Genomic DNA, 27,307 nt, shown 5'->3' with positions numbered 1-27,307 from the left:
GTGTGTGTACTCAGCCCTTTCAGTCATGTCCGACTCTTTGTGACCCTATGGACTGTAGCCTGCCAGACTCCTCTGTCCATGGGATTTTCCCAGCAAGAATACTGGAGTGGGTTGCCATGCCCTCCTCCAGGGAATCTTCCTGCCCCTGGGATCGAACCTGAGTCTCCTGGGTCTCCTGCATTGCAGGTGGATTCTTTACCACCAAGCCAACCAGGAAGCCCCTAGGCAGACAGTGACCAACACTGCTCCCTCCACAAAAAAAAAAAGAAAAGAAAAACACCAAGCAGCATTCCAGAATAGAGTCCAGTCTTGCCACCTGGATATATCATGTCAGCTGGTCGGAGCCTTCCCGTAAAATGGGGACATAATAACGCTCCCGTCTACCTCACAGGGTTGTAAGAGGCTGTGACCAGGAGTGCACTGGGGGGGTGCAGAGGTGGTCGCCCTGGGTCTGGGCTGGGGCGGCTTGGGGTTCATCTTCCCCACACTGCTCCATTCAGTGTCTCGCTAAGCCCTGGGGCCGGGGGTCCTGGGCCCACCAAACCTCTCTGTGGGCGGCGAGACGCGGGGGGAGCCTGTTCAGAGTTCAGCGGAGGCGGTGTCTGTGGTTAACAGGTAAGCAGGAGCGGTCTGGAGCAGTGGGACATTTCCCGCCTCAGGGCTACATTCTTAAAGTCACAAGTGCAAACTTGTTATAACCTGTGTTGGAGCAGCAGGGGGCAGCGAGGGCATGGTGGGGGGCGGGGGACCGGCGCTGAGCTGCCCGAGGCTGGTGAAAGGGGCGCAAAGCGGGTGGAGGGCGGGTGTGCAGGTGCATATATGCAAGTGGGGGGTGGGTCGGTGCGCCTGAGTCGGCCTGCTGGGTCCAGGCGCCTCCTCCGCTCAGCCGTGCGGACGAGAGCGTGTGTGGGGCCGCATACAAGAGCGTGCGCCTGTGTGTTTCTGCATATATGAGTCTCGTGGTGGGAGAGGGAGGAAAGGCGGGCAGCCACCAGCCGCGGTGGCTGGGCATGTGGAGCCAAGGAGTGGGCAGGCTGCGTGCCCCTTCCCCTGGGCCGGCCTCATGGAACCTGAATTCCAAGTCCGTCCACAGACTGCCCGGCCCCGCCCCCCTGGGAGCCGGGGCCACTCCCTGCCGGGTGCCCATCTCCCCAGCCTGCCCAGGGAAAGGGGAGGGGGGATTGCCTCCTGCCCATCCCCCCTGGCCTTGGGCTCATTCCCCCGCGCTCACTGGGCCCTCTGGACACTGGGGTGGGTGGGGGTGGTGGTGGGGGGAGGCTCTGAAAGCAGGTGACTGTTTGGGGGAACTCGGGGACAGAGCCCCCATTGTGCCCGCCCCGGAGCCGCCTCAATGGAGCTCCCGGGCACAAAGGGGCTTTGACAATGGGCAGGACATTAGTATGCAGGGCCAGCCCCTCGGCCCTCTCCCTGTCCCACAGCCCAGGGGAGGAGGGGGGCGCTGCTGCCAGCCTCGTGGGTGGAGGCAGGGGATGGGGCAGGGCTGAGGCTGTAGAGATCTTAGCCCCCAAGGGCTCCCCTGGGGGCACTGCCCAGGAGACAGGGGAAGGAGACAGACCAGGGCCCCCAAACCTGCCACTTGTCAGGGCTCTCCGAGTGGAAAAAGCCAGGGGGACTGGGAGGAGGAGGGGCAGTGCCGTGGGAGACCAGGATCCTTCCTCCCAGGCTGGACTCTTGAAGAAGCACGTGGGCAGTCTGAGCCCACCCACTTTTTGGCCTCAGTCTTCCCATCTATTCAAGGGAACTGTGTGGGTGGGAGAGGCAAAACCAAGCAACAGGCAGGAAGGTCTCAAACCTCAGCCTGCCATGTGTCAGAGTCGCCAGGCTGCATGTGGGTCCTGACCGTCCAGAATCCTTCTGCTCAGGGTGTGTGCCTGGAGTTCGGGGTGTTTAGGCTTCAGACAAGGTAGTGCCTGCGGCTCAGCCCAGGGGGATTTGGCTGATAGAGGAAGAGCCGGAACTAGCTCCCCTCCACCCCTGCCCCCACCACCACATGTTTGTCTGTCTCCCCCATCTGCCTCATCCCCTTCCCCAGGCTGTGGGAAGAGGCTTCTCCTCCTGGCCAGGGACACCCCCACCGCATCCCTCCTCCACCTGACTAGCACCTTTGCACCAGCCCTGCCTTCCCAAGGTGCGAGCACTGCCTGTGGCTCCACAGGACAAAGGGCAGGGTTGGAGCAACGCGGAAAGGCACCCCAGGGCTGGGAGACTGAGAGGGAGTGATGCTTGAGAAAGGGCTGCAGGCAGACAGCAGGAAAAGGGACACCCCGGAGAAGCAGTGTTGCTGATTACAGACTTCCTCTGCCCTGGGTCAGGAACCCATAGGAGAGAAGGTTGGGGCCACTTTACAGAGGTGCTCACCGCAAGGCACAATGGAAAACCTGGGCTGAGGAATGTCTTCTCCTGGCTTGCTTTCTCCTTTTGCAGTTGCTGTTGATGTCAGGAGGTCCTCCCTGCTACCCGCCTTCCTGCTCTGCCCTTAGCCATGGATGGCACACTTGGGATTACTGGGGGAAAGGTAAGGTCTGCTCCCCTCTCGAGCATCTTGAGTTTTTTCCCTCCACTGAAACAGTCTGATGGGGAAAGTGCAGGACTAAGAATTAGGACTCCTGGGTTCAGGCCCAACAACCCTGTTAACTTTTTCTGGGACCTCGCGCAAATCACTTTTTCTGTCTGGTTCAAGAAGCCCACATCTGCAACATGGGAAAGGTCAATTCTGCATCACCCTGGCTTCTGGGCCCATGGGCAATGGATTCAGGGACAAGGCTCTGGGATTTACTAAGAGCTCATATTATTCAGCATTATGTTAGGCCTTTTTCTAGCCTTACATCATCTAATTCTCAACAATTCTAAAAACTAGACACTATTTAAAAGTTCCATTTTATAGACGAGACAACTGAAGCCCAGAGATGTTAATAATTTGCCCAGGCTTGTACAACTAGCAAGTGGGAAAACTGAGATTCAAGCTCAAGCAGGTAGTCTGTCTCCAGAGCCCACATGATGAATCACTGCCCCGTACTGCCTCCCTAGTGAAAATATTCAGAAGACCATGGGCAGCTGAGAGAAATCAGCCAGGATATTCAGATCACTGAGGGCTTTTCCAAACCTATCTTCATAATAATGCTAATATGTCATTTGCTTTTTTTTTTTCACTTTCATTTTCTCATGGGTGTTCAGTAAAATTTTCCAGAATCAATGTGATATTGTAACCTATTGAATGCAGAAGCAGATATGAGATACCAAATGTCTTCTGTTAAGCCAGATATCACACAGATTTGAGACAGTGAGACAGTGCCACTTACTAAATTTTGTTTTTAAATATAGCTATTTTTCATTAAAAATGTCATTAAAGTTGACATCTAAAACAGGTTGATTGTTATTTTTGAATGAAGTGATACATATTTTAAGTTTGCTCTTTCTAACCTATCAGCAGATGTAATCCGCATGAACAAAACTCAATAAATTTTAAGATGTGAAGGGAGTCCTGAAATCTACAAGTGTGAAAGCCACCGCCCTAGACTCAGACATCCTTACCTTCTCCTCTTGCTGTTGCCTGTGGCTTTTTTTTTTTTAAGCAGATCAACCAGGGAGATTTGGATATGGGGAAAAAGTCTTGGGGTTGAAACTAGAATGAGGGCTGAAGTTGAGTATATAATGCTAAAAAGTCAGGCCTAACCCCACTTGAGAACTATCTCCACATGTCTCCTAGCCTGCAAGCTCCCACCCAGAGGTATGCTCAAGACCACGGGCCTGTCTCAGGCTGGATTCTGGTCTCTGCCCCTTTTGCAATCCAGATGCCGGCTGACAAGTCCAACATCAGGCAGGGGCAGACCTTCCTGGTGAAGAGAGAAAACTTCTGTGGATACCCATGTGGATTTTTGTGTTTGGGCCAGCAATGCTTAATCTGCTGCCTGTAATCTTCGGATGAAACTGTCTCCACAGGATGGGGAGCCTGGTAGGAGATAAATGTCTCTGGCAGTTCCCAGGAGAATTGGATAATAGGATCTTATGTATACCCTAGTCTGGGCTTCCCAGGTGGCACTAGTGGATAGAACCTGCCTGCCAATGCAGGAGATGTATGAGATGCAGGTTCGATCCCTGGGTCAGGAAGATCTCCTGGAGGAAGGCATGGCAACCAACTCTAGTATTCTTGACAGAGTTGGACATGACTGAAGTGACTTAGCATGCACGAATGTGCACCCTAGTCTAGGACGCTCCTAAGCTTCTAAAGCCTTAAAAGTCAGGATCCTCCCCCAGAATTAGCAACCAGAAAGACTTTTTACCTAGAATCAAGCTGGTCAGTAGGTACTCTGTGCCCTGGGGTAGAGGGATCCAGGGAGGGAAAAGATGCGCTTGCTTCAGGGAGTCCACAATCTGACAGGGGTGTAGGCCCCTCCCTAGAGGAGCCCCGTTATTGAAGGAGACGGGATGTCCCATCCAGTATTACCACTGCCCAGGATGTCCTGGGCAAAGTCACAGACACAAAGGACAAGGGACAGGCAGGATGCTGACAAGAAGGGGTACAAGATGATAGAGCAGATAGGGAAATAGGAGGATGGAGATTTGCAGGAGGCGTGAGGTTAAGATCCATAGGCCTATGTGAGGGCCCAGGGTAGAAGGGTGTGGCTCAGGGATTGCCGTGGGATATGCTCCCCCAGTACAAGGTCTGAATAGATTGGGGTCCCTAAAGAGGGGGTGCTGGAGGGGATAGGAGAAAGGCTGATATAAAGCAGCTTGAAGACTGTGATTGGGAACTTTAGTCTGAAAACCGATAGAGATGTCTGGGTAGGAAAGGGGCAAGGTAAAACTAATGCTTCATGATAACAATTGCAGTGATGATTCCGTGAGGTAAAGGGAGAGAATCAAGGAGAAAGAAAGGCGGGAGTCAGGAAAGTCCTAAGGAGGCTGCTGTGGGCACCCAGGCTAATGGGATGGACGGGCTGATCGGGGGACAGGGAAGAGGTTGGCTCACACACCTGAAAGGAGTTGTGGGGGGTGGGGGGAAATGGGCAGGGAGGGGACAGGCAGGCCCATGGAGGGACCAGGGTGAGATGTGGGGACAGAAAGAAGCTGCCATCTTTGGCCGGAAGAAGTAAGTTGCCCAGAATGGGGAAAGACACTCTTTTAGGGAAGCTCACCAGCTCAGTTACATTTGTCATATCTGAGTTGAATGCAAGACATCTGCTAGGTGAAAACTTATGGAAAGAAAGGGCCAGGGACGTGGAGACCCAGGCTCTGGCTGTGGCCAGACTGTTGGAATGAAGACAGGAAGCTCATCTTCAACAACTTGATAATTCTCCCACCCTTCCAAAGTCTAGAAGGGTGGAGAGATAGAGACCTAGGACAGACCTCAGAAAAAGCCCCAGGGAAGGGCTGTGGCAGGCCCAGGAGCCAGGCAAGATGATGGAGTAGAAAGAGTCACAGACGTGGGGACACCACGATAGCCAACAACTGCACTGTTTTAGTTTCCACTTGTTGAGCACCATTCCAAGCCCTTTACAAATACTGACTCTGTTAATCCACAACTATAACTTTTAGCCCCATTGTAAGGATGAGGGAATGTGCAGCTACAAAGCGGCAGAAGACAGATTGTAAACCCAGGAAGTCTGACTCCAAGGCTGTGCTCCTAACTGCTATGCCTCTGCCTTTCAGGCAACAGAAATGCACCCTGGGACGTGCTGTGGGTCACACCTTCCTTCCAGAAGAGGCCTCTTGGCCTGATACAGTAATCCCTGCATTTCTCTGAGTTTCACAACTCCCCTCACAAGCCTTAATGATGGGCTTTTGTTTGTTGTTTGGGAGCTTTTTTGTTTTTGCTAGAGTCCACAGGGTGGTCTCCCTCTCTTTTCCAAACTCCAGATCTCTTTCCTTCTATGGACATGCTTCCTGAAATCTAGCCTAAGTCCTTCAAGTTGCAGCCCCAACCCTTTCCCTAGGTCTTCTGCCATTGGCCACATCCACTCCTTGAATACTACACCTTTTCAGGGACCTGAAGTGCTAATTAAGCCCTCTCAAGCCCATGCTTCTCCAGCCTCCTCCAGGCCACCATTTCAGTTCTCACTTCTCTCCTGCATTCCATAGCCAACCCCTCCCTTCTCCCCACCACCTCAAATCCAGCTCCCAGCTGGCTGACACCCACGGGAGGGTTTTTCCCATAATCCCTTTCTCTCTGCCCTTTCAAGGTTCTGATGGGGGGAGGGGATGAAGAGGGACCACGCAAATGCACTGTCTCCATGAAAATGGTGGCAACGTCTATAATAATCTTGGATGAAGGGAGAAAAGCATTGACTCAGCCTATGGAAGAGAAGGGGTGATGTGGTAAACTCAGAAAGCTCTGATTCCCAAGAGCTGCCCCTTCCAACCACCCTTCACTGCATGCTAAAACAGTTGGATTCCAGATCTCCCATCTCTCTAATCTTTCTGCAGTTTCATCTTAACAGTGTGCCTTGGACTCTCCCTTCTCTCTGCCCCTTCCAGGGCCTCACCACCGTCCTGGACAGCTTGGCCTCAACCCGGACCATAGCACTGACCAGTCAGGCAAGAGAAGAATCTAGGCTGGCTGGGGAGGGGATTGAGAGTGGAAGTTTCTTCGTTCTGTCCTAAATAACCCTTGGCAGGAAAGCTGAGGGGCTCTGTGGCCCAACATCTCTTTCCCTCCCCACCAATGCCAGGGGGTTCAGCCTACCTTCCATCTTGTGTGCAGAAACCAAACATTTTACTAAAAGGTGCAAGAGGCCGTTTCTCCTTTTTGTAGAAGTGGGTCTTTCTGCCTGACTCACTCCCCCACCCAGAGCCCTAAACCCCGTATTCCATCAATCCCAGCATGGCCCCAGAGGACTTCATTTAAGCTCACCCAGATCCAAGTGCACCAGCCTTTCTGGTCCCTAGGGAGGACTGGGGAAGGAGGGCCCTGGGTCTTATGCCATGCCCTTCCCTTCTAGCCCAAGCCAGTGTGCACAGAGGTGCAGGTACAGAGATGGGGCACCCACCATCCAGTGGGGCACAGGGACGAGGTGGGAGATGCCAAGGGCCTGACAACTAACCCTCCCACACAAACAGATGCATCCACAGACTGCATATGGGGCGATGTTGGGGAGACAGATTTTTCCCCCAGAGTAGGGGACAGCAGTGGGATTCTGCACTGAACCACAGAAGGGATGGGACCATAACCCTGCCCCCCCACCCCCCTGTGTGGAGTCACTGCCATTTGATATCCACTGAGACAAGTTGGCTGCTCTGCTGAGGGTGGAGGGTGGGGGGATGGCTCAGAAAACAGCAGCTCCTTTCAGGGCCTAGGTTGGCAAGGGCTTTGGGAGGCTGGACTGGCCCAGATCACCCCCAACACCCCCTCTTTCCCTCCCGCGCCACCACCACCAAAGGACTGGAGGGCGGCGAAAAGGAGTTGGCACTGCCTGGGCCATGCCTATTGCCTCTGTAGACCAGCCCTGGCCCCCCTCCTTGGCATGATGCCTTCCCTCACCCTCCTCCCTCATTTCCTCCTCCCTGAAGACCTAACTATAAACCAGGACACCTGGTTCCTTCTACACTTGGTCCCTAGTACCCAGCTTATACTATGAGGAATTAACAAGCCTGCCCCTCAGCACAGGATGGTGCCCACCATCATGCCAGGAACATAGAAAAGAAATCCTTGGAGATTAGGGAGACAGTTTTAAGATGAAACTAAATGGAACTCAGTGGTAGCTGCTGGTCTCTCCTCAAACTGGTTTCCTGATAGCCACCCCAAACCCCCCTCATTCCTAAACAAGCGTCACTCCTCGTAGGACACCGAATCTCTCACCATCTCCCTCCCACCCAGAAATGCCTAAAGCAGTCCTGGTGGGGGGAAAAAAAAAAAATTCAAGCACCACAACCAAGGCAGACAGGCTAAAAATCTTTAGCCAGAATGTGTATCAGTAAGCAACAGCATCAGGCTTTAAGCCTAGGCCTCCTTTGGGGTCCAAATTTGTATTGGCTTCTTCACCACCCCACTTTCCCAACTGTCTCACTTTGCAGTGGGGAGGGGGTTATTAACGGGGAGGCATGTCTTGAAATGGGAGGCAAGTTGGAGTGGAGGGAAGAAATTAAGTGGGCAGGGGGTCCCAGTCATACCAAGCTACTACATCTCCCTAATCTGAGCTGTCTAATATGAGCAATAGTTACACACACAGCTTTCTTCCTCTGTGTGACTTATGTGTGGGTGTCACTATGTGTCACAGCATGGGGAGGGGGAAAGGGGCTGGGCATGGGAGTGGGAGTAACCTGATGATCCTGGGAAAAGGGGGCGCTGTCTGGAGTGCCTGTGGGGCATGCATGGTTATATGTGGTAGTTACTGAATTAGTTGGAAAGCTGTGATGCAACTCCAGGTCTGCCCAATAGGAAGGGGTATTAGGAAAGCCCCTTCCTGGGCTGAAAGCGCTGAGGTGACCAGCTTAGGTAAATTTCCCTTCTTGGAGAGCCCTTCCCAGACGCCCAAGGTGGGAGGCTAAGGAATAGGACCGTACCACTGAGGCCAGTCAGGGTAGGGACCCAGGGACTGGGGGCCCCGGTATCTCTGGACAGTGAGGTAAACGGGACCCCGGCCTAGGCGGCAGCACTCTTTCATTAGGGCCAGGGTCTTACCTTGGGTCCAGGGTGGAGTGGCCCCTCAGATGGGCAGCGGGACAGACGGACGGACGGGGCGGGCAGGCGTGAGGAACGGAGCTGTGCAACCGGCAGGGCCAGGACTCTTAAACTCGGAGCTGGGATCAGATAAGGGCTGGTCCAGGGGCCGGGGCTGGGGTCGGGCCGGCCGGGGGCAGAGCTGGGCCGGGCCGGGCCGCCCCCTCCCTCCGCAGCGCAGAGCCAAACTTTGCGTGAATGGAGGGACCTGGAGGGGCCGGGCGGGCGGGGGCGGGGGGCTCCGGACAGGCCAATGGGAACGTGGAGCGCCAGGCCCGAGCCGCCGGGATTGGAGGGGCCTGGGCAGGGGGCGGGGCGTGTGGAGCAACGAAGCGGAGCCCCAGACAGCTGCAGGAACGGGGCAGAGAGCAACACCCAAAGACAGAGACCCAGACAGACTCAGGAGAGAGAGATGGAGAGACGATAGGCGAAGCGATAGAAGCCGAGCTGGCAAGGTGACAGAGGAAAAGAGAAGGAAGAAAAAGGAGGCGGTCGTGTCAGGGATGGGGAACAGAAGCGGGAGCTGGCGGGGGCGGGCCTGGGGCCGAGTTAATGAGGTGGAAATGAATTCAGCACCCGCCCAGTGGCCCGACAGGCAGCGCCTAAGGGGCGGGCTCCGGGGGCTACGGGGTTATATCCCTCGGCACCATTTCCACGCTGTTTGCCGTTTTCTAAGCGCTGAGTGAGGTCCTGCGAAATGCGCAGACATCATTACCACCTACAGTGGCTTGGTTTGAGAGGGGGGCAGAACATGCAGCCCTAGTGCCTGGGAGGTGCCAGAGGCTGCAGAAAGGGAAAGAGCACTCTACTTAGGAGGTCTTAGGTGGGAGGACAGACTTCCGATAAGGTCCCTAAAGAATGCAGAGGATTCAGGTACTAGGAGATGATGGGGAGGGAATTTAAGGCAGAGACAGCTGCATTCAACAGTTCTGGGAGGACAGGAAAACACAAGTAGGCTTGGGAAAGAAACAGCAGAAAAGTGTTCCATTGGACTGCAATATAGAATGGTGGTTCTCAACCTTATCATCACAAGGGACTTATTTGATTATCTGAATCCATGTTTTGAGAGATTTTTCTCCACAATCTCCCATTCTTGGCATGCATTAAGAAAGAAAACATTTACTTCCCCGTTTCTATACATCATAGATATTTAACTACTAATCAGTAAACCGTATTATCATATTGAGTTGATACACATCTTGGTGGGGGGGCGGAGAAAAGGAAAGAAACTTGAAATTTTAGCTTAGTTCAACTTCTAAACGCCCTATGATGGATAAATGTCCATTCAAACAACCCCCATGGGGCAGGCCATGGGGGCAGAGGGGGTTGCACTGGGCTGAAGGTAAGCACCACGGGTATAGTGATTGTGGTGGGGGAAGACCTGGACCAAATATAGAGCTGTGCCCATTCACGGTCAGCTCTGAAGGCGACTGAGAGCAATGAAGGTGTACTGAGCAGGGGGGAGACAAAGCTATAGCAGAATTTTAGGGAGGTTAATCTGGACGTGAGCAGAATGGTGACTCAGGAGGGAATCTGGCAGCAATCCTAGACTCTTCCTGAGCAAAAAGGTGGGTCAGGAGGGAACCTGGCAACAATTCCAGGCTTTTCCTGAACAAAAAGGTGACTCAAGATGAAACCTGGCAGCAATCCTAGACTCTTTCTTTACCTCCCTTATCTAAGCATTGCATCTCCTTTTCTAAACCCCCTAAATCCCGCTCCCTTCCTCCCTAGCTCATCATCTAGTGGTCCAGGACCCCATCACCTCTCACCAGGATTACTGCAGCAGCCTTCCAACACCTGCCTTTAGTCATTCTCCACTCTAACAATCCTTCAAATCATGAAATCCTTCTTTTAAAAAGAAACACCAGTGCCTCTGAAACACAAATCTGACTGTTTCACTTCCCAATTTAAGCTTTCAATGACTGCCCATTGTCTATAAATCAAGTCCAAATTCTTAACCATGGAACAGAAGGCCTCTTATGGCCTGGACCACTCCAGTCTCTTCTTCTTCCACTGCCCCTACATCCCAACCTACAGGTTCCTCCTCCAATACTCAAGGTTGAGTCTTATGTTCTCTTTCCCTGTCCTGCCCCTGGAGCCTTCATGGTTTACACGGCTCCAACTATGTTTCCTGAGTTATACCCAGATCTCTGTCTTCAGTCTTAGGCTGTCTTTAGAGTGTCACCTCCACAATTCCAGTTCCTTGCTGGGGATTTCCACTCTCAACTGGACAGGCACCAAATTGAACTCATCATCTTCCACCCCCAGTGTGACACTTCTCATGGCTTCTGTGACTTCTCATGACTTACTCTGTGTTTCTCCCGGTCAATCAGATTAAAAAGTTAGAAGTCATCTTCATTCTCACCCTTACCAACTGTGCTCCATCCATCGGGACGTCAACTAAATCCTGTCATGTCTCCCTTTGGCCTATTTCTCTAGGATATTCTTTTTCATTTCACGGCCACTTTTAGGGTCAGGAAGATCCCTAGCAGCCCAGGACCTTGACCCGCCCTTCACCTTTCCCTCCAGTCTCAAAGGAAGAGGCAGCCTGTATTCACCATGCCACTCCTTGTGTCCTTGGATCAAAACCTCAGACTGGTGGCCCTTGCTAACAGGTCACAGCCCAAACTCGCTAGCTTGACGCTTAGAGTACTCCTCTGAGGAGTTGGAGGGGAGGAAGAATCAAGGGGCAGAAGCAGAAAGAGATACCTAGTGGTGAAGAAGTCTCTGGAGAAGTTCCTTACAAAAGGTCTTCACTTCTGTGTAGTTCAGAAAAGTCATTCACTGAAACTCAAGGTGTGGCAGGACTGGACAGTTAGAAAGCACTTAGACGTTCTAGAATAGCAGGTGTGTGGAGACTGTAGAAAGTGTACAGATAACTTGAATGGCATTGTTGAGTTTTCCATTTTAAAATAGTGATTTAAATAAAAGTTTTTTTCTTTTTATGTTTTATACAATTATAGAGATATCTATTATGTATATTGCTTTTTTGCATAGTCAGTTTTTAATTTTTGTCTTGTTACAAAAGAGAAGTCTCAAAACAGTCACTAGGAGACCAATATGGAGTCAATAGTACAGACATAGGAAATTCATATGTGTGAGCGTTCACTATGCAAGATACACGTATTACTTGAGATGGGAAAACGGCGAGGTTCGGCAGCTCATCTATGGTAACAGAGCAGAAAGTGTTAGATTTGGAATTTGAATCCACGTATGTTGGACTCCAAAGTTTGTCTCAAGGTAATACTGGAGTGAATTTGCACGGTTGAAACAAAAACTCGGCATTATGAGCACACGTTTGTATGAAAAATTTGCCAGGGTTGCAGTGTCCAGTGTTTCCCAATTTGGGGAACCGGCGTCCTTTGAGGACCTCCCCCGCCAACCCCATTCCTCACTTTAGCAAGTTCTATCTTTCTTATTTTCAATGATTCCTTTCCGATTCACTCCTTCCAACTTTGGCCTCATCCCTTCCTTTATCTCATCCGTAATAGGGCAGGGGCTTCCTCAGAGCACAGAGGGCCGCAGAGATGAGAAACCCGTTTGGGGAGGAGAGTCCACAAGCGGGCAGCTGTATGAGGGGCTCCTGCTGGGAAAGGCCAGTGGACAGAGGACAGGGAACCTTTGGGTCAGGAGGCATGAGGAGGCTCAGAGTAGACAACACTTCACAGTCAGGGGTGCCACCTAGAAACAGCAGACGTTGACAAGGAGAGGATGCCAAGGGGCATTTTAGTGTTCAGGCCCCATAAGGCTAAACAATTTCCATTAGTAGTAGGGTGCCTACTAGCTGGATAATTCAGACCACGGAGGAGAAAGCCAAGAGAGGGACTGAGCCTTCCCCCCGCCAGCCACAAATGGATTCATTATTTAGATATACCACTTCCTTTCAATAAATGAGATATATACAAACATTTATAAGACATAAGTTACGGGATGCTTAATCACACGACCAAAGTGTTCTTCCCAGAATTTCTGTAACTAGGTGGTTCGCTTGTTGTGTTGTTCAGTCGCTGAGTTGTGTCTTGGCTCTGCGGCACCGTGGACTGCAGCACTCCAGGCTCCTCTGTCCTCCACTGTCTCCTGGATGTACTCAAACTCATGTCCATTGAGTCAGTGATGCTATCTAGCCATCATCCTCTGCAGCCCCCCTCTCCCTTTGCCTTCAATCTTTCCTAACATTAGGGTCTTTTCCAACAAGTTGGATCTTCACATCAGGTGGCCGAAGTATTGGAGCTTTGACTTCAGCATCAGTCCTTCCAGTGAATATTCAGGATTGATTTCCTTTAGGAATGACTGGTTTGATCTCCTTGTTGTCCTAGTGACTCTCGAGGGTCCTCTACAGCACCACAGTTTGAAAGCATGAAGTCTTCAACATTCAGCCTTCTTTATGCTCCAACTCACATCCATACATGACTACTGGAAAAACCATAGCTTTGACTATACAGACTTTTGTTGGCAAAGTGATGTCTCTACTTTTTAATACACTGTCTAGGTTTGTCGTAGCTTTCCTACTAAGGAGCGAGAGTCTTTTAATTTCATGGATGCAATCACCATTCACAATGGAAACAGTGGAAGACTTTATTTTCTTGGGCTCCAAAATCACTGCAGATGGTGACTGCAGCCATGAAAGTAAAAGACGCTTGCTCCTTGGAAGAAAAGCTATGACCAACCTAGAGAGCATATTAAAAAGCAGAGACATTACTTTGCCGACAAAGGTCCATCTAATCAAAGCTAAGATTCTTCCAGTAGTCATGCATGGAAGTGAGAGTTGGACCATAAAGAAGGCTGAGTGCTGAAGAATTAATGCTTTTGAACTGCGGTGTTGGAGAAGACTCTTTTTTTTTTTTTCTTTTTTTTGGGAGAAAACTCTTGAGAGTCCCTTGGACTGCAAGGAGATCAAACCAGTCAATCCTAAAAGAAATTAATCCTGAATATTCATTAGAAGGACTGATGCTGAAACTGAAGCTCCAATACTTTGGCCACCTGATGCAAACAGCCGACTCATTGGAAAAGACCCTGATGCTGGGAAAGATTGAAGGCAGTAGAAGGGGACAACAGAGGATGAGATGGTTGGATGGCATCACTAACTCGATGGACATGAGTTTGAGCCAGCTCTGGGAGATGGTGAAGGACAGGGAAGCCTGGCGTGCTGCAGTTCAGGGGGGCACAAAGAGTTGGACACGACTGAGCAACTGAATGACAACAATCACCATCCTCAGTGATTTTGGAGCCCAAGAAAATAAAATCTGTCACCAGTACTTTCCTTTTTTTTAAAATTAAGACCTTTATAATTGGTCCAATGGACAGAAATTCTATTAACACCCAATGTACTGCAATAGGAGGGAGGTAACAGGGAATACACGAACAACCAGGGACCAGGAGCCAGGCAGCCCGGATCTCAGTCCTGTCTATTCTCTTGGGACCCGTCTCTTACCTGTAAAGTGAGGACTAATTCTGGACTACCTCTAAAGGCCTTGACTTTTAAATCCTGGTCTACTTCCAGCCAGTCCTATAAAGCAAGATAGACCTGTGTATGAGAAGGCTCTGATCCTCTTGCTCCTCTGAACTCAGCCAGAAGACAGCAAAGCCTTCAGCTTCAGAAGCCCACTGGGGCTCCATGTGCCTGGATCTGTGCTCCACTTCTCCCCACTCCATCCTAATCTCCAGCCACATGCACTCCGGCAAACATATGCTCCCTCTCCTCTGAACTTTCTAGGGCCTCATCTCCCTTGAATCTATAGAAATTGTTATAATCTATCTGATTGGCCTCCTTGCTCCATTAAGCTGATATCCTCAACCATCTCCTGACTCCATCATGCTTCTTCTCCCACTTCCAGCCTTTTACCCAAGAAGTTTCATGATATTGCTCAAGGAAACCTTCCCAGATTGGTTGATCCCAAGGCTGCCACATACAGTTGCACAGTTTGTGGACTGCACAAAGGCACCTGCTGAGGGGGCAAACTAAGGACCAGCATTCAGTTTGCCTTTTGTTGCATCATGGCTCAGAGCAGTGTTTACTGGAGGGACTCCCGTTTTCACTTTTTTAACCCCAAAGTACCACTTGCTACATGCCATAAGGAGTACATCTGCCCAGAGAGGGTTCCTTTTTGCTATTTTGTACTAAGTTTCTTTATAGACCAGCAATGTGGCCCCAGCTGTGACCCTCCTGCCCTCAATATTTTCCAGTTCCAAACCCAATCTCCCATCATCACACTGTACTGACATATTTAATTGGTTCCTTGTAAAGTTGCTTGCTTTATCCCATAATACTGACAGCTGGGATCTTGCCTATGTTTCTGTCTCCTGGTACCTAAGAAAATGTTTTTTCCCTCACTCTGTTCAAGTTCAATGATAAACAAAGAGTTGAGGTTAGATACCAAGTAAAATCCAGGACCAGAAGGATCGGCAAAGCAGGGCAGGGGGGTGTGGGCTTCTTCTTTGTCAGCAAGGCTATGCTCAAGGCAGCCTAGACTGAGGCAGGGGGCTGGCTGATACAGCTTCTGGGGGGCCCTGTCAGCTCTGCCATCTCCCGCTCCAGGAAATGGGACCAGTCCTATGCAAATACGTTCTTGCCCAGGAGTTTCGTTTCTTCTCCCTGGGCTCCTGGCACAGTGGCACCAACGTGAGTGGCTGTTTGGCAGGACAGAGAAGGGCGGGCTAGCAGTCCTGAGGCTCAGGTGACAGGGCTAGGCCCAGGAGACAGGGATGCTGACGGGGCTCTAGCTACCCTCCTGATGCCAATCTCAGGCTGAAAACTCGATATTTCCACTTAGAACAAGAAACACAGGGGAGAAGGCTAGAAGAGGAGGGCAGTGTACCAGGAGTGCCCCCTGCAGGTCTCACTAGGTGGCACTAGATCAGGCGAAGGTGGCGCTGGGTGGGCGGGGATTTCAGGAGCCGCCTGGGTGGAGGATAATGAGAAGGAAGACCATAGCTAGCATCTTCCAGGTGGCGCCAGTGGTAAAGAACCCGCCTGCCAATGCAGGAGACTAAAGAACGCAGGTTTTTCCCTGGGTCAGGAAGATCCCCTGGAGGAGGGCATGGCAACCAACTCCAGTATTCTTGCCTGGAGAATCCCCATGAACCAAGAAGCCTGGTGGGCTACAGTCCATGGGGTCGAAAAGAGTTGGACATGACTGAGCGACTAAGCACAGCACAGGGGACTACGATCCCACAAGCTGAGTTGGTGGCCAAAAAAAAAAGAGAATACTTTCATGTTCTGGTTTTTATGTAACAGTGTGCCTACATGCATGTTTACATGTATGAACATAGTAACTGCTTATATTGCTTTGCCATAGATGTTGCGTTACCAAGGGTGTGACAAGATGTGTGAGTGTGACCACTTCTCTGCCAATATCCAACTCTGTGACATTCAGTAAACCATTTAACCTTTCTCACTTTTAGTTTTCTCATTCATAAATAGAGAAAATAGTACTTATCTCATAGGGTATCACCCAGGATTTTTAAATGAGGTGTGTCTAGCTCAGAGCTGATACTCAAAGAATCCTTAATAGTAGTGTCAGTATTCAGAGAAGGCAATGGCACCCCACTCCAGTACTCTTGCCTGGACAATCCCATGGACGGAGGAGCTTGGTGGGCTGCAGTCCATGGGGTCGCGAAGAGTCGGACACGACTGAGCGACTTCACTTTCACTTTTCACTTTCATGCACTGGAGAAGGAAATGGCAGCCCACTCCAGTGTTCTTGCCTGGAGAATCCCAGGGACGGGGGAGCCTGGTGGGCTGCCGTCTATGGGGTCGCACAGAGTCGGACACGACTGAAGCGACTTAGCAGCAGCAGTGTCAGTATTCTGTGCTTATGTGTCTTTCTCCCGAGCAACCACGTGCTTCTGGTGGGCAGGGACTTATTTCTGTAACTGCTCCCACTCAGCACATTACCTGGCACTTGGGCTCCATAAGAGTTTGTTGGATGAAGAGTTAGTAAGCCCTAACCTAGACTTTTTTGTTGGACATCTGGGCTCTTTCTAGACCTTTCACTGTTAACAAATTATACTCCAAAGCCCTTCTATTTACATTGCCTCATTCAATCTGCACACCCTGTGAAGTAGGCGGAAAGAGGCTATTTGCACATATCCATGTCCTGGAAAAGATGGAGCAACTGTGGCTGACTGAAATGGGTCACCTCGAAAATCAGTGACAAAGGTCAGAACCCCTGACCCTACCTCCCTTCCTTGGGTGGATCTCTTTTCTCTCTGACTACTTTCTTCTGGATCAGGGTGGCCTCTCTAAAAATGAAGACTGTGATGGCGGGCCTGACCAAGAGCCTGACTTGAACCCAGAAAACTGCCTCATGAGATCGTATTACTCAGCACTGCCTTTTCCATCTTGCCAGGCCATTCCAGGAACTTCAAACCTTCCAGCACCCAGAAGCCCGACTGGAGGTGAATCCCCGGGAAACCAAATGCCTAATTCCCAAACACATCAGGGCTTGTATTTTCTCAGAGCAAGGAGCTTCTTAGGAAAGAGCCAGCATGCCAGCTTTTCTTCTTCTTTTTTTTTTTTTCTGAGGGGGTGAGGAGGCGAGCATTGAGTTGTCCAGGAGGAGGGACTTTGGCTAAAAATAGCTATGGCGTGTGGATCAGCCTCTAGTGGTACCCAGGACTGGGGAGGGGAGGGGGATGCTCTAGAGCTGTTGCCAGACTGGTTGCTGTGGAAACAGGAGAGGAGCAGGGGAGCCTGGGAAGTGGGGATGACACAGATAGCAAGTCCTAGTCAGAGCTGCCGCTACATTTAGGAGAAACAGCAGTGCTTGCGGCTCCCACCCTCCAGGGGTGCTTGGGGTGAGGGGGAGGCGGTGTCAGGGGCATGGACGCTACCCCCCAGGGGTCTCTGCTGCCGGCTACTCTCCTCTCCACACGCTGTGAGTTGAGTTGCGGGGGACTTGGGTTTGGGCCCCTATTTCCAAGGCAAGTGGGGATTTGGGAAGAGCTGGTTACTGAGGGAGTTTTCATCAGATCCCCTTCCAAAAAATAAGCCCCCTTGCAGGCCAGCACTCTCAAGTGGGAGAAAGGGAGATTCAGCAGAATGCAGCACTGGGGTCTTCTGAAAAGGGGACACAGCATGCACGTGAAATAAGGAGGAACAGGCTGGAGGAACAGGACTCTCCGGAGGGAAGCTGCAGAAACTGAGTCTTTGCTCCCGGGATGGAGGCAACCATTTCACACCTTTGCTGCCCCATTGAGAAAAATGCAGCCCCCACTTAAGGAAGATAGGAGACAGAACACAATCAAAGTGAGGCTCACCTAGATCCCTAGGGCAATGGAGGATGAGAGAGTTCTGGGGACTCTCAGACTCTGGGGTTTCTTCCCCACACATGGCAGAGAAATCTGCCTAAGCAGGCAGATTGGGGGTCAGATGACCTAAGACCTTGAGAGAACATCTGAAAGCCCACCTGGATGGAAGCTGGAATAAGTGGGCTCAGGTACTTTTCTGCAGGACCTGTGATCTCTAAGCCAGTCAGTGCTTGGAGATCACTTCTCAAGGATATCCTGAGCTTCGGGGAGAGAAAAGGACACTCACCACTGGGGGAGGGGAAGACCCTAACCTGCCATTGCACTGGGACTCGTGGATATGTCCCTGATTCCTCCTGAAAAATAAGTATAGGGGATGCCCCCAAGCTCCAAGCCATCTTGTTTTGGTTTTTTCTCCTGCCCTCTACCCCAGCAACACACACACACCACACATACACCCACACCCACACCCACACAGCCTCCAAAGATCTACAGAACACCTCACTCCAGAACTTAAATTCAAGAGTGCTGGGTTTGGAGTTACATATCCAGGCAGTTTCTCCCCAGGACCTGGTCAAATGTCCAGACCATCTGTGATCCTTATGTCACATCTTTCCGTCCACCACTCTACTACAACCAGTCCAGGATTCCTTGGAATGGGAGAAGAGGATGATTCCCAGGAAGAAGGGAAGGTTGAAAAACCTTGAATCTTTATTCTTTACCTTTCCTTGTATGGGCCATACCTCCTAGGGGTCCCTAGATGCCTATGGAAGGGCTCTGGGTCTCTCTCTCTCAGGGCAGATTGCAGTCCAGAGAGCTGCTCACAGGGAAGAATTTAAAGCAAAATCAGGTAGGCTTCTCTTGGAATGTGAGATCTGGGACATATGGAGGGGGGCTGTTGTGAGGATAGTCAAGGGAGGTGGGAGGCTGGGGTGGGGAGAGAACTGAAGGGAGGAGAGAGGTAAATGTGGGTGCTTCAATCACTTATCTGAGTTAAAGGCTCATCAGGAGTAGGTTGCTAGAGGGTTACAAGCCTAATCTTGATGAACTTTGTGCTTCTTTTACCCTGGCTGTCCGTGTTGATCTCACATCCTCCGACCCTCCTGCCCATTTGCAGGCTGTCTCCACTGTGGAAATAACCCAGGGGAAATGGGGCTAACGCTACAGCTGCAATGACCAGCGTCAGTCCTCAGGGAGAATTCTCAGTGGGAATTTCCTAAGGTGGGAATGTTCAACCTTTGCCCACTGGAGATTTTTCACTCGCTTTCCACCACTTTCATTTCTCCTTTGTAAGCTTCTTGAGAGGAAGAAGATGTGTGGGGAGGGGGGTTGGGAGTAGAGTAAGCAAGGTCCAAAGAGGGAGAAATGGGAAAGACTTTCTGCGTCAGTTTCCTGGTGAATGGTAAAAGAGCCTGGTTAGCCGGCAGGCTGAAGGCGGAGATCAGGAATAAGGAGACTGCCTGACTTTAGCCTGGGTGGTGTGGAAGTGGGAGGCCTTTGGGCAGGGAGGGCTCTGCCCTGGAGAGGAAGATGAACCACCAGCTTTCAAGAAGCTCACAGCGTACAGATCTCAGGAAACTCCCTTCTTGCCCAGGGCCTTTTGCCTGAGGGTGGCCATGAGGTGCTGTACAGCCCCGTTAGAGGCAGTGGGACCAAGATCTCTGTTACCACGCCCTGCCCTTTCCTTCTAAAATAATCAGTCATGCAGAGTGCGATCCAGTTCATACACCCTATCCCACTGGATCCTCACGATTTTGTGAGCTGCGGGTGGGGCCCGCTAGGGCTGTGTGTATCGTTCCCATTCTACCGATGCGGCAAGCCGAGGCCGAGAGGCAGCAAGGGACTCGCACAGGGCCACCCGGCCCCTGCGCGCAGGCCCGGACGTCTCGGCCTCTCTGGCGGGTCGGCTAACACGGCCCACCTCTCAGCCCCTCCAGGCCCCGCGCCGCCGCCCGGGCCGTGACCTCGCCGCCCGCGGGCACGGCCATGGCTCAGGAGAACACAGCCTTCTCGCCGGGCACTGAGGAGCCGCCGCGGCGCCGCGGCCGCCAGCGCTACGTGGAAAAGGACGGGCGCTGCAACGTGCAGCAGGGCAACGTGCGCGAGACGTACCGCTACCTGACCGACCTGTTCACCACGCTCGTGGACCTGCAGTGGCGCCTGAGCTTGCTCTTCTTCGTGCTGGCCTACGCGCTCACCTGGCTCTTCTTCGGCGCCATCTGGTGGCTGATAGCCTACGGCCGCGGCGACCTGGAGCACCTGGAGGACACGGCGTGGACCCCGTGCGTCAACAACCTCAACGGCTTCGTGGCCGCTTTCCTCTTCTCCATCGAGACGGAGACCACCATCGGCTACGGGCACCGCGTCATCACCGACCAGTGCCCCGAGGGCATCGTGCTGCTGCTGCTGCAGGCCATCCTGGGCTCCATGGTGAACGCCTTTATGGTGGGCTGCATGTTCGTCAAGATCTCGCAGCCCAACAAGCGCGCCGCCACGCTCGTCTTCTCCTCGCACGCCGTGGTGTCGCTGCGCGACGGGCGCCTCTGCCTCATGTTCCGGGTGGGCGACCTGCGATCTTCGCACATCGTCGAGGCCTCCATCCGCGCCAAGCTCATCCGCTCGCGCCAGACGCTGGAGGGCGAGTTCATCCCGTTGCACCAGACCGACCTCAGCGTGGGCTTCGACACGGGCGACGACCGCCTCTTCCTCGTCTCGCCTCTCGTCATCAGCCACGAGATCGACGCCGCCAGTCCCTTCTGGGAGGCGTCGCGCCGCGCCCTCGAGAGGGACGACTTCGAGATCGTGGTCATCCTCGAGGGCATGGTGGAAGCCACGGGTGCGCGCGGCCCTGAGGAGGAGGAGCAGGGGAGGGGAGCGGGTGGGCGGGGAACTGGACCTAGAGGAGCCAGGGTGGACGAAGCAGGGGGCGAAGAGGGATGGGGGGACTGGTAGAGAATGGATGGAGAGGCTGGTAGAGGATGAGAGAGGCTGAGGTGAGATTCGGGACCTGGGTTGGGAGAAGTGTGTGAACAGAGTGATCCCCCAGAGAGCCGAGAAAAGGCAGGAATCCTCTTGAAGTAGCCCTGGCCAGGGCCCTGGCTGAGAAGTGCAAACAGGGGAGGGAGAAGCCTGGTGCGCTGCAGTCCATGGGGTCGCTAAGAGTCGGACACGACTGAGCGACTTCACTTTCACTTTTCACTTTCATGCATTGGAGAAGGAAATGGCAACCCACTCCAGTGTTCTTGCCTGGAGAATCCCAGGGACGGGGAAGCCTGGTGGGCTGCCGTCTATGGGGTCGCAGAGAGTCGGACACGACTGAAGTGACTTAGCAGCAGCAATGACAGTAGCCAACCCAGTGCTTACTCCCTGCCCTCCACGTTTCCAAAGCACTTTACCACTCTGAGCTCATTTAATCCAAGCCCCATGAAGGACCCTGCTGAGGTTATTTCTCATTTTTGTGCTCATTTTTCAGGGAGCAGAATGCCCCAGTGAGAAGTTAAGTTGTCCACAGTCATAGGCTAAATAAGCAGTGGACACAGGCAGTCTGGCTTCAGTGTTTAGGGTGCAGAGTAGGAGGGAAGGTTAAGGTTTGCAATCTTTTTCAATACTAAGAGGTCCAGGCTTCTGGAATTTGATGGTTAAGGTTTTCTATGACCTCTTATTCCTAGCCTGGACCTTAAGGAGAGGTTGACAGCTGCTCGCAGCTCTACCTGGGTTTCCCAGTCCATCAAAAGGCTCAGTCTTCACCAACAAAGGAAACAGATGACCTGAACATTTCGAGCCCCTTTCCAGAAGGAATTGGCAATGTACCTGTAATGTCAGAATTTCCAACTCAGGCCTCCACAGTGAAAGGTTTGGGAGCAGGTAGGACAAGACCAGTGTAGCAGGACCAGCAAATGAGTCCTTTGATACTTGAGATCTAAAAGGGAGAGGGTATTTCCCTGGCAGTCCAGCAGTTGAGACTCTGAGCTGCCAGTGCAGGAGGTTGGGGTGGATCCCTGGTCTGGGGACTAAGATCCTGTATGCTTTGGTGGGGCCCAAAACATGTTTTTTTAACGGGGATAGAAATGGGAGAAGCTTGCAAGTGGATAACCCAAGGCCCACCAGGTGGCCCTGTGGCTGCTGCCTGTGTCCCCTGCTGGCTTATCCGAAGTTGGGGCCAGCAAGCACGCTCCACTCCGAGCCTGTACCACTGTCTGCCCCAGTCTTCCTCACTCCTTCCCCCACACCACACCCCGTTCCTTTCGCTTCCCCACTCACCCAGTTTCCTTTCCTCTCATCTCACCAGCTGGCACTCTTGCTGGTACCTGGGAGATCCCTGCCCAACCCTCTTCTCAGGTACCGCCAGCCCCTCACCCTCTTCCTCGAACCCCCTCTCTCCAGGGTCACTTTTGTTTCCTCTTCCCCTCCTCTCCTGGACATTTCCTATGCCAGCCAAAGGAACAGAGAATACCAATGTCCCCACACTGGCTCAAGGTGGGGCTTTCAGTGTTAAGAGCCAGTCTCTGGTCAGCTAGTGTTCACTCTTCCTTTCTCCTTTGTTCAAAGGTAGATATGAGCTGAAGGGGATGTGAGAGACCCCAAGTAGAAGAGAAGCGTTTGCCGCAGTGGCTGTGGCCACCCCACAGGGAAAACAGGACACATGGCCATGGCAAGGAGTACGGGGGAGGGTGAGGTGAAGGAGAGAGGGAGGGGAGCTTGTCGGATTTTTCTAGAGAGACAAAGTTGGAAAGGATGGTAATATTTTGGGTGAGAGAGTCAGTATCCAAAATGCTTCTGAAAAGCAAGTATAATGAGCCAAAAACCCAACAAGATGACATTTAAAAGGAATAAATATAAAGTTCTAGATTTAGGCTTAAAAAAAAATCACTTATGTAAGCACAGCATGGAAGAGCTCTGGTGAAAAAAGAACTGGGGGTTTTAGTTGGCCACAGGCAATGTGATGCAGCTTCCCAAAATGTTTATATAATGTAATCTTGGGCCCTATTAGCTAAAGATTCATGGGCAGAAGGAGAGGCAGTGAGCCCTCTCTTATGCGTGCATCAGGCCATGGTTGGAGTATTTATCACATTCAAAGTGCTTAAAGCATCCTCCTTGGCCGTTCTGGTTTGCAGTCAAGAAAGTAAAATTTTTGGAAGCCAGGTCACAGGAATGGTGAAGGGAGACAGATATTCAGTCTGAAAGAGAGAAGACATGATGAAACTTGAGACTCCTGCTTCCAGTTACTTGAAGGGGTGTCATAAAGCAAAGGAATGAGACTAAGGGAAGCAGATTTGGGCTCTGTATAAAGAACAACTCAAATGTTAGAGCTATCACGCAAAAGAAGGGATTCCTTGTGAGGTGGTGAGGTCTTAATCCTAGGAGGTAATCAAGTGCAAGCTAAATGCACATTATTGGGAATGCTCCAGTGGGGTACCCTGTATAGAGAGGCAAGTTAGACTAGATGATCTCCAAGGTCATTCTCAAAGTTAAGCTTCTCTGATTGGCATCTCCAATGGAGGGGAAGGGAGAATGTGGGCCAGAGATGAAGAGTTGGGGTAAACGGAGGGGAGGAGGGGTACAAGAATTGGGAAGGAAGAGAAAGTAGACTGGGCCAAAGGGGGTTGGGGGCCCTTGAAGAGGGCTACAGGGAAGAGTTTTAGGAATAGGATTGTGAAATGACACAGGAGAGGTAAGGCTGGGGCTGGGATCCCCTTGACCTATGCCCCTCCCCCCAGGAATGACATGCCAAGCTCGGAGCTCCTACCTGGTGGATGAGGTGCTATGGGGCCACCGCTTCACCTCAGTGCTGACCCTGGAGGATGGCTTCTACGAAGTAGACTACGCCAGCTTCCACGAGACCTTTGAGGTGCCCACACCTTCATGCAGCGCCCGGGAGCTGGCCGAGGCCGCGGCCCGACTGGATGCCCATCTCTACTGGTCCATCCCCAGCCGGCTGGACGAGAAGGTGGAGGAGGAGGGGGCTGGAGAGGGGCCTGGAGAGGAGGCGGAAGAGGAGGCGGGAGAGGGGGCGGGCGGAGGGGCTGGGGTTGACAAAGAGCAGAATGGCTGCCTGCCACCCCCAGAGAGTGAATCCAAGGTATGACCAGATTCCTTCAGACCCCTGTGGCAGGAGCAGACACAGGTACCTGGGGAGCTGAATATCGTAGGTGGAGAAGGAGTCCGGCAAGGTCCCTATGAATGCACCAAAGCTGGAGAGCCCCCTCAGAATCTCAGGTCTGGGATCCAACTTGGACGGGAGAGATCCTGATTTCAGGAGAATGGAGGGTGGGGATGGGTGAACTTACCCAGCCTGTCTGTGTTTGACCTTCCTGTCTGTTCATGGGTGGATGCGTGGACAGAAGGATGGGCCTGTGTGAGCCAGATGAGAAGATGGAAGCAGAGAGAGACAGCCAGTAGATAGATAAATGGGCTGACAGGCTGGTGGAGCGCTCAGGGCTGCCGCTAACTCACAGAGCATCTTTGTGCAAATTCTAAAAAGGCACCCTTTTCCTCTAGACTTACACCACCCTAAACCAGGGTGCACAGCTTGGGGAGCAGATGTGGGCTGCATTTTAGTCCCCACTCTTCTCCTCAGCCAGCCTCCCTGAGTCTGGCGCTTCTGTCTCACTGGACGCAGCAGCCCGAGCTAGCCCAGGGCAGAGAAAGCTGGAAGGGGGCAGGCAGAGAGGGAGAGGCTGTCCTCCTGCCTCCACCCTCACCACCGTGACAGGCTGAGGGCAGGCTGAGAGATTGCGAGGGCAGCTCAGTAGGGTGTGAAGGAGGGCTACAGGGAAGAGTTTTAGGACTAGGATTGTGGAATGACACAGGAGAGGTAAGGCTGGGGCTGGGATCCCCTCGTCCACGATGCAGGGAAGCCAACTGTAGGGGAGATGCCAGAGCTGGGGCCCTAGGGCCCTGGGGCTGGGCCTGGGCAAGGCAAGCCAGGGACGACCATCTTCTAACAGCAGAGGGAGACCTCAGAAGTGCCACTGCAGAGGCGGGAGGGGAGAGCAGAGTTGTGAAGAGAAGAACGAGGGGAGACATGGAGCTCGTGAATTCACTAGAGCTGGGACACGGGGCCCTCAGGAAACAAGACTCAGTCTTGGGGTACTGTGAGAGGGAGTCATTCACGTGGCTTACTGGGTGCCAGCTGGGTCCGGAGCACTGACCCAGGCATGTGTGGGGAGGATGGCCAGAGATCCGATTCCTATTCTGGAAATACAGCGCATGCACGTGGGAAAGACAGGGACATATGCCTTTGGCAACTGTTTCAAACCAAGAACCTGGGCAATCTCTCTGAGTACGGGTGGGAGGGCTCGATGATCAGAAAGCCGAGGACTGAGTCAGACCTAGAGAGTGACTTTAGCCAGCAGTTGTGAACTGGGGTGGGCATCAGGGTCAACCTGGAGGGCTCGGGGACACAGATGGTTGAACCTCACTCCCATAGTTTCGGACACAGTAGGGCTGGGGCAGAGACTAAAACTGCATTTCTAACACGTCAGGTCCTGATGCCAGAACAGGGACCACGCTTTGAGAAGCCCTCCCCTAAGCAGACTGGGGGTTCTGTCAGGAAGTGGGCATCAAGCTGAGGAGTCGCTGAGGATCCTTGGGAAGGAGACTGAAATATAACGGGTGGAGAATTGTGGTGGAGGGAAAGGGGACCCGGAAACCCAGGCTGAATAGTTTAACTCTGGACCCAGGGACTCACCCGTCAGTGAAAATAGGGCAGCGACAAGCTAGAGATGGGGTTTGGTGAAGATGAGTAGGCATAATAGATAAAGCAAAGCAGCTGGGAGGGCTTCAGGGGGTGTCCTGGGGAGGCAATGGGAGCTAGAGGAGGAGGGGCATCAGTGACAGAGGATGGAATCCCACATGGGACTTGAGGTAGGCTTAAACGTGGGAGAAGGTGTGAGAGAAGCGAGAGTCCAAATATCTGGGTGTGGCTGTGGCCTGCCGTTTGCCCAGCTGGGACAGGAGCCCCTGGAGACATATTCCCATGCCACGTGCATCCCCTTCCTGGCCTCATCTCAGTCACCAGTGAGGCCCTCCATCCCAGGATGATGAAGGGAGAGCAACAGCGAGTCAAGAAGGGGCAGAGACGGGAGGACCTGTGGCTGGGAGAGACGTGTGCACACGCGTAAAGTGCACCATCCCCAGCAGTGACCTCCAGCCCTTGGCCCTGGCTACATCCCACTCCTGAACTTTTAATAAAAGTCTGAACTCCTTGGTGGGGAGCACCCCACGGTGCTGCATTCCAGGCTGCGAAGCTGGGGTCCTATGAGACGCTGTACCTCCTGGAAGCAGGAAGGAGCCATGCCAGCTCAGAGAGGACGTCTTTGCCGCAGATCAGGGTCACCTGGGCCACCATCAGTCAAAGATGAGGTCCCTGCACCCTGGCATCAGTTGTTCACAAAAAACAAATGTTGGGGGATGGAATGGGGTGTGCTTTTGGTTCAATTTGCTGAGACAGCTGGAGTCTGGATAGACGGGAGGGGACTGTTGGTGCCCATACTTGCTCCCGTGGGAGTTCACCCACTAAAAATGAACCCACTGCAGAGAACTGAGGCTGGACGGGAGGCCTGAGACCCTGCCGCCCCTCTCCTCATGTTCAGCCACCTCTCAGGGCCCTGCTGTGTGCGGCTCGGGGAGTCTGGAGACCGGGGTTCAAGTCCTGACTCTGTCACTACTTAGTTCTATGACTCTCGGCAAGTCGCGTCACTTCTCTGGGCTTTGGTTGCCCCATCTGTAAAAACAACACTTGGCAAACTGGTAATGCTCAATAAATGTTTAAATCACTGAGTTGAAAGAGATCAGAGAATCCTTAGGCACAGACAAATTCTGGGAGCCCCAAGGGCGCGGGAGGGGATGGGGGGGCAGCCAGGAGGAGCAGGGGGTTTGTAGGGGCTCCTCTGAGTGCTGTCCTCCCACCACCCAGGCGGCTGTGTTCTGGGGCTTCCATTCTGCTGTCAGACCAAACAATGAAGATCAGGAGGGAAAGGCTGAGGCCCCAGGGCCTGGAGGGGAGGAGTCAGGTCCAAGATTAGCCTGATCAAGAGACTGAGATTGTAGAGTAGCTCGGGAACTCAGAAAGGGGGGCACTGGGCCCTGGAAGCCCCTACCCGGCAACCTGGGAGAAGTCTGAGGCAAGGTTGTGCTCAGCTGGAACTCACCCACCTTCCTCCCTCCCCACCCCAAGCAAGAATCCCAACAGGAATCGGCTCTGCACTGACAGCTCGGACAGCAGATGGGACCCAGGTGTCCCCTCCTGGGGTGGGTGGCATGGCCCACGGAGGCCAGATGGTGTTTGTAGGGGGAAGAGCAGCCTGGGTTGTCCAGAAGAGGCTGTCAGCCCCCAGCAGTCTCCCTGCCACCCGCCCCAGCCCCCACGGCAGGGAAGACACA

General features: G+C 52.6%; 2 protein-coding genes across 5 annotated transcripts in view; one reads left to right on the top strand and one right to left on the bottom strand.

Moving 5' to 3' along the window:
• The window catches only part of KCNJ10 (potassium inwardly rectifying channel subfamily J member 10), a 35,243-nt gene extending 26,362 nt beyond the window's left edge, over positions 1 to 8,881 (bottom strand). Inside the window, exon 1 of the mRNA XM_019988223.2 lies at positions 8,639 to 8,881. The gene's annotated coding sequence lies outside the window, so the exon portion shown is untranslated. The remainder of the gene's footprint in view (positions 1 to 8,638) is intronic.
• KCNJ9 (potassium inwardly rectifying channel subfamily J member 9) lies at positions 1,535 to 26,704 on the top strand. 4 transcript variants are annotated; one of them, XM_070783650.1, is made up of 4 exons: positions 1,535 to 1,884; positions 2,446 to 2,536; positions 19,852 to 20,759; positions 23,641 to 26,704. In XM_070783650.1, exons 2-4 carry the CDS (start codon positions 2,508 to 2,510, stop codon positions 24,006 to 24,008), a joined length of 1,305 nt encoding a protein of 434 aa, XP_070639751.1. In that variant the 5' UTR covers positions 1,535 to 1,884; positions 2,446 to 2,507; the 3' UTR covers positions 24,009 to 26,704. The 4 variants fall into 4 exon arrangements, with proteins under 4 accessions (XP_070639751.1, XP_070639748.1, XP_019843771.2 ...); XM_070783647.1 differs by having other exon boundaries at positions 1,535 to 1,924; XM_019988212.2 differs by lacking the exons at positions 1,535 to 1,884; positions 2,446 to 2,536 and adding an exon at positions 16,898 to 17,553.
• Positions 26,705 to 27,307: the final 603 nt, after the last annotated feature.

This window comes from Bos indicus, chromosome 3 (assembly GCF_029378745.1).
Source record: "Bos indicus isolate NIAB-ARS_2022 breed Sahiwal x Tharparkar chromosome 3, NIAB-ARS_B.indTharparkar_mat_pri_1.0, whole genome shotgun sequence".
NCBI lineage: Eukaryota > Metazoa > Chordata > Mammalia > Artiodactyla > Bovidae > Bos > Bos indicus.
This window is presented reverse-complemented; position numbering and strand designations above follow the sequence as displayed.

Bases quoted from the DNA above. Each gene is read 5' to 3' on its own strand.
- KCNJ9 (XM_070783650.1), top strand. From the start codon at position 2,508: ATGGCACACTTGGGATTACTGGGGGAAAG. The intron at 2,537-19,851 runs GTAAGGTCTGCT...CCCACCTCTCAG, and splicing joins TTGGGATTACTGGGGGAAAG to CCCCTCCAGGCCCCGCGCCG. The intron at 20,760-23,640 runs GTGCGCGCGGCC...CCCTCCCCCCAG, and splicing joins GGGCATGGTGGAAGCCACGG to GAATGACATGCCAAGCTCGG.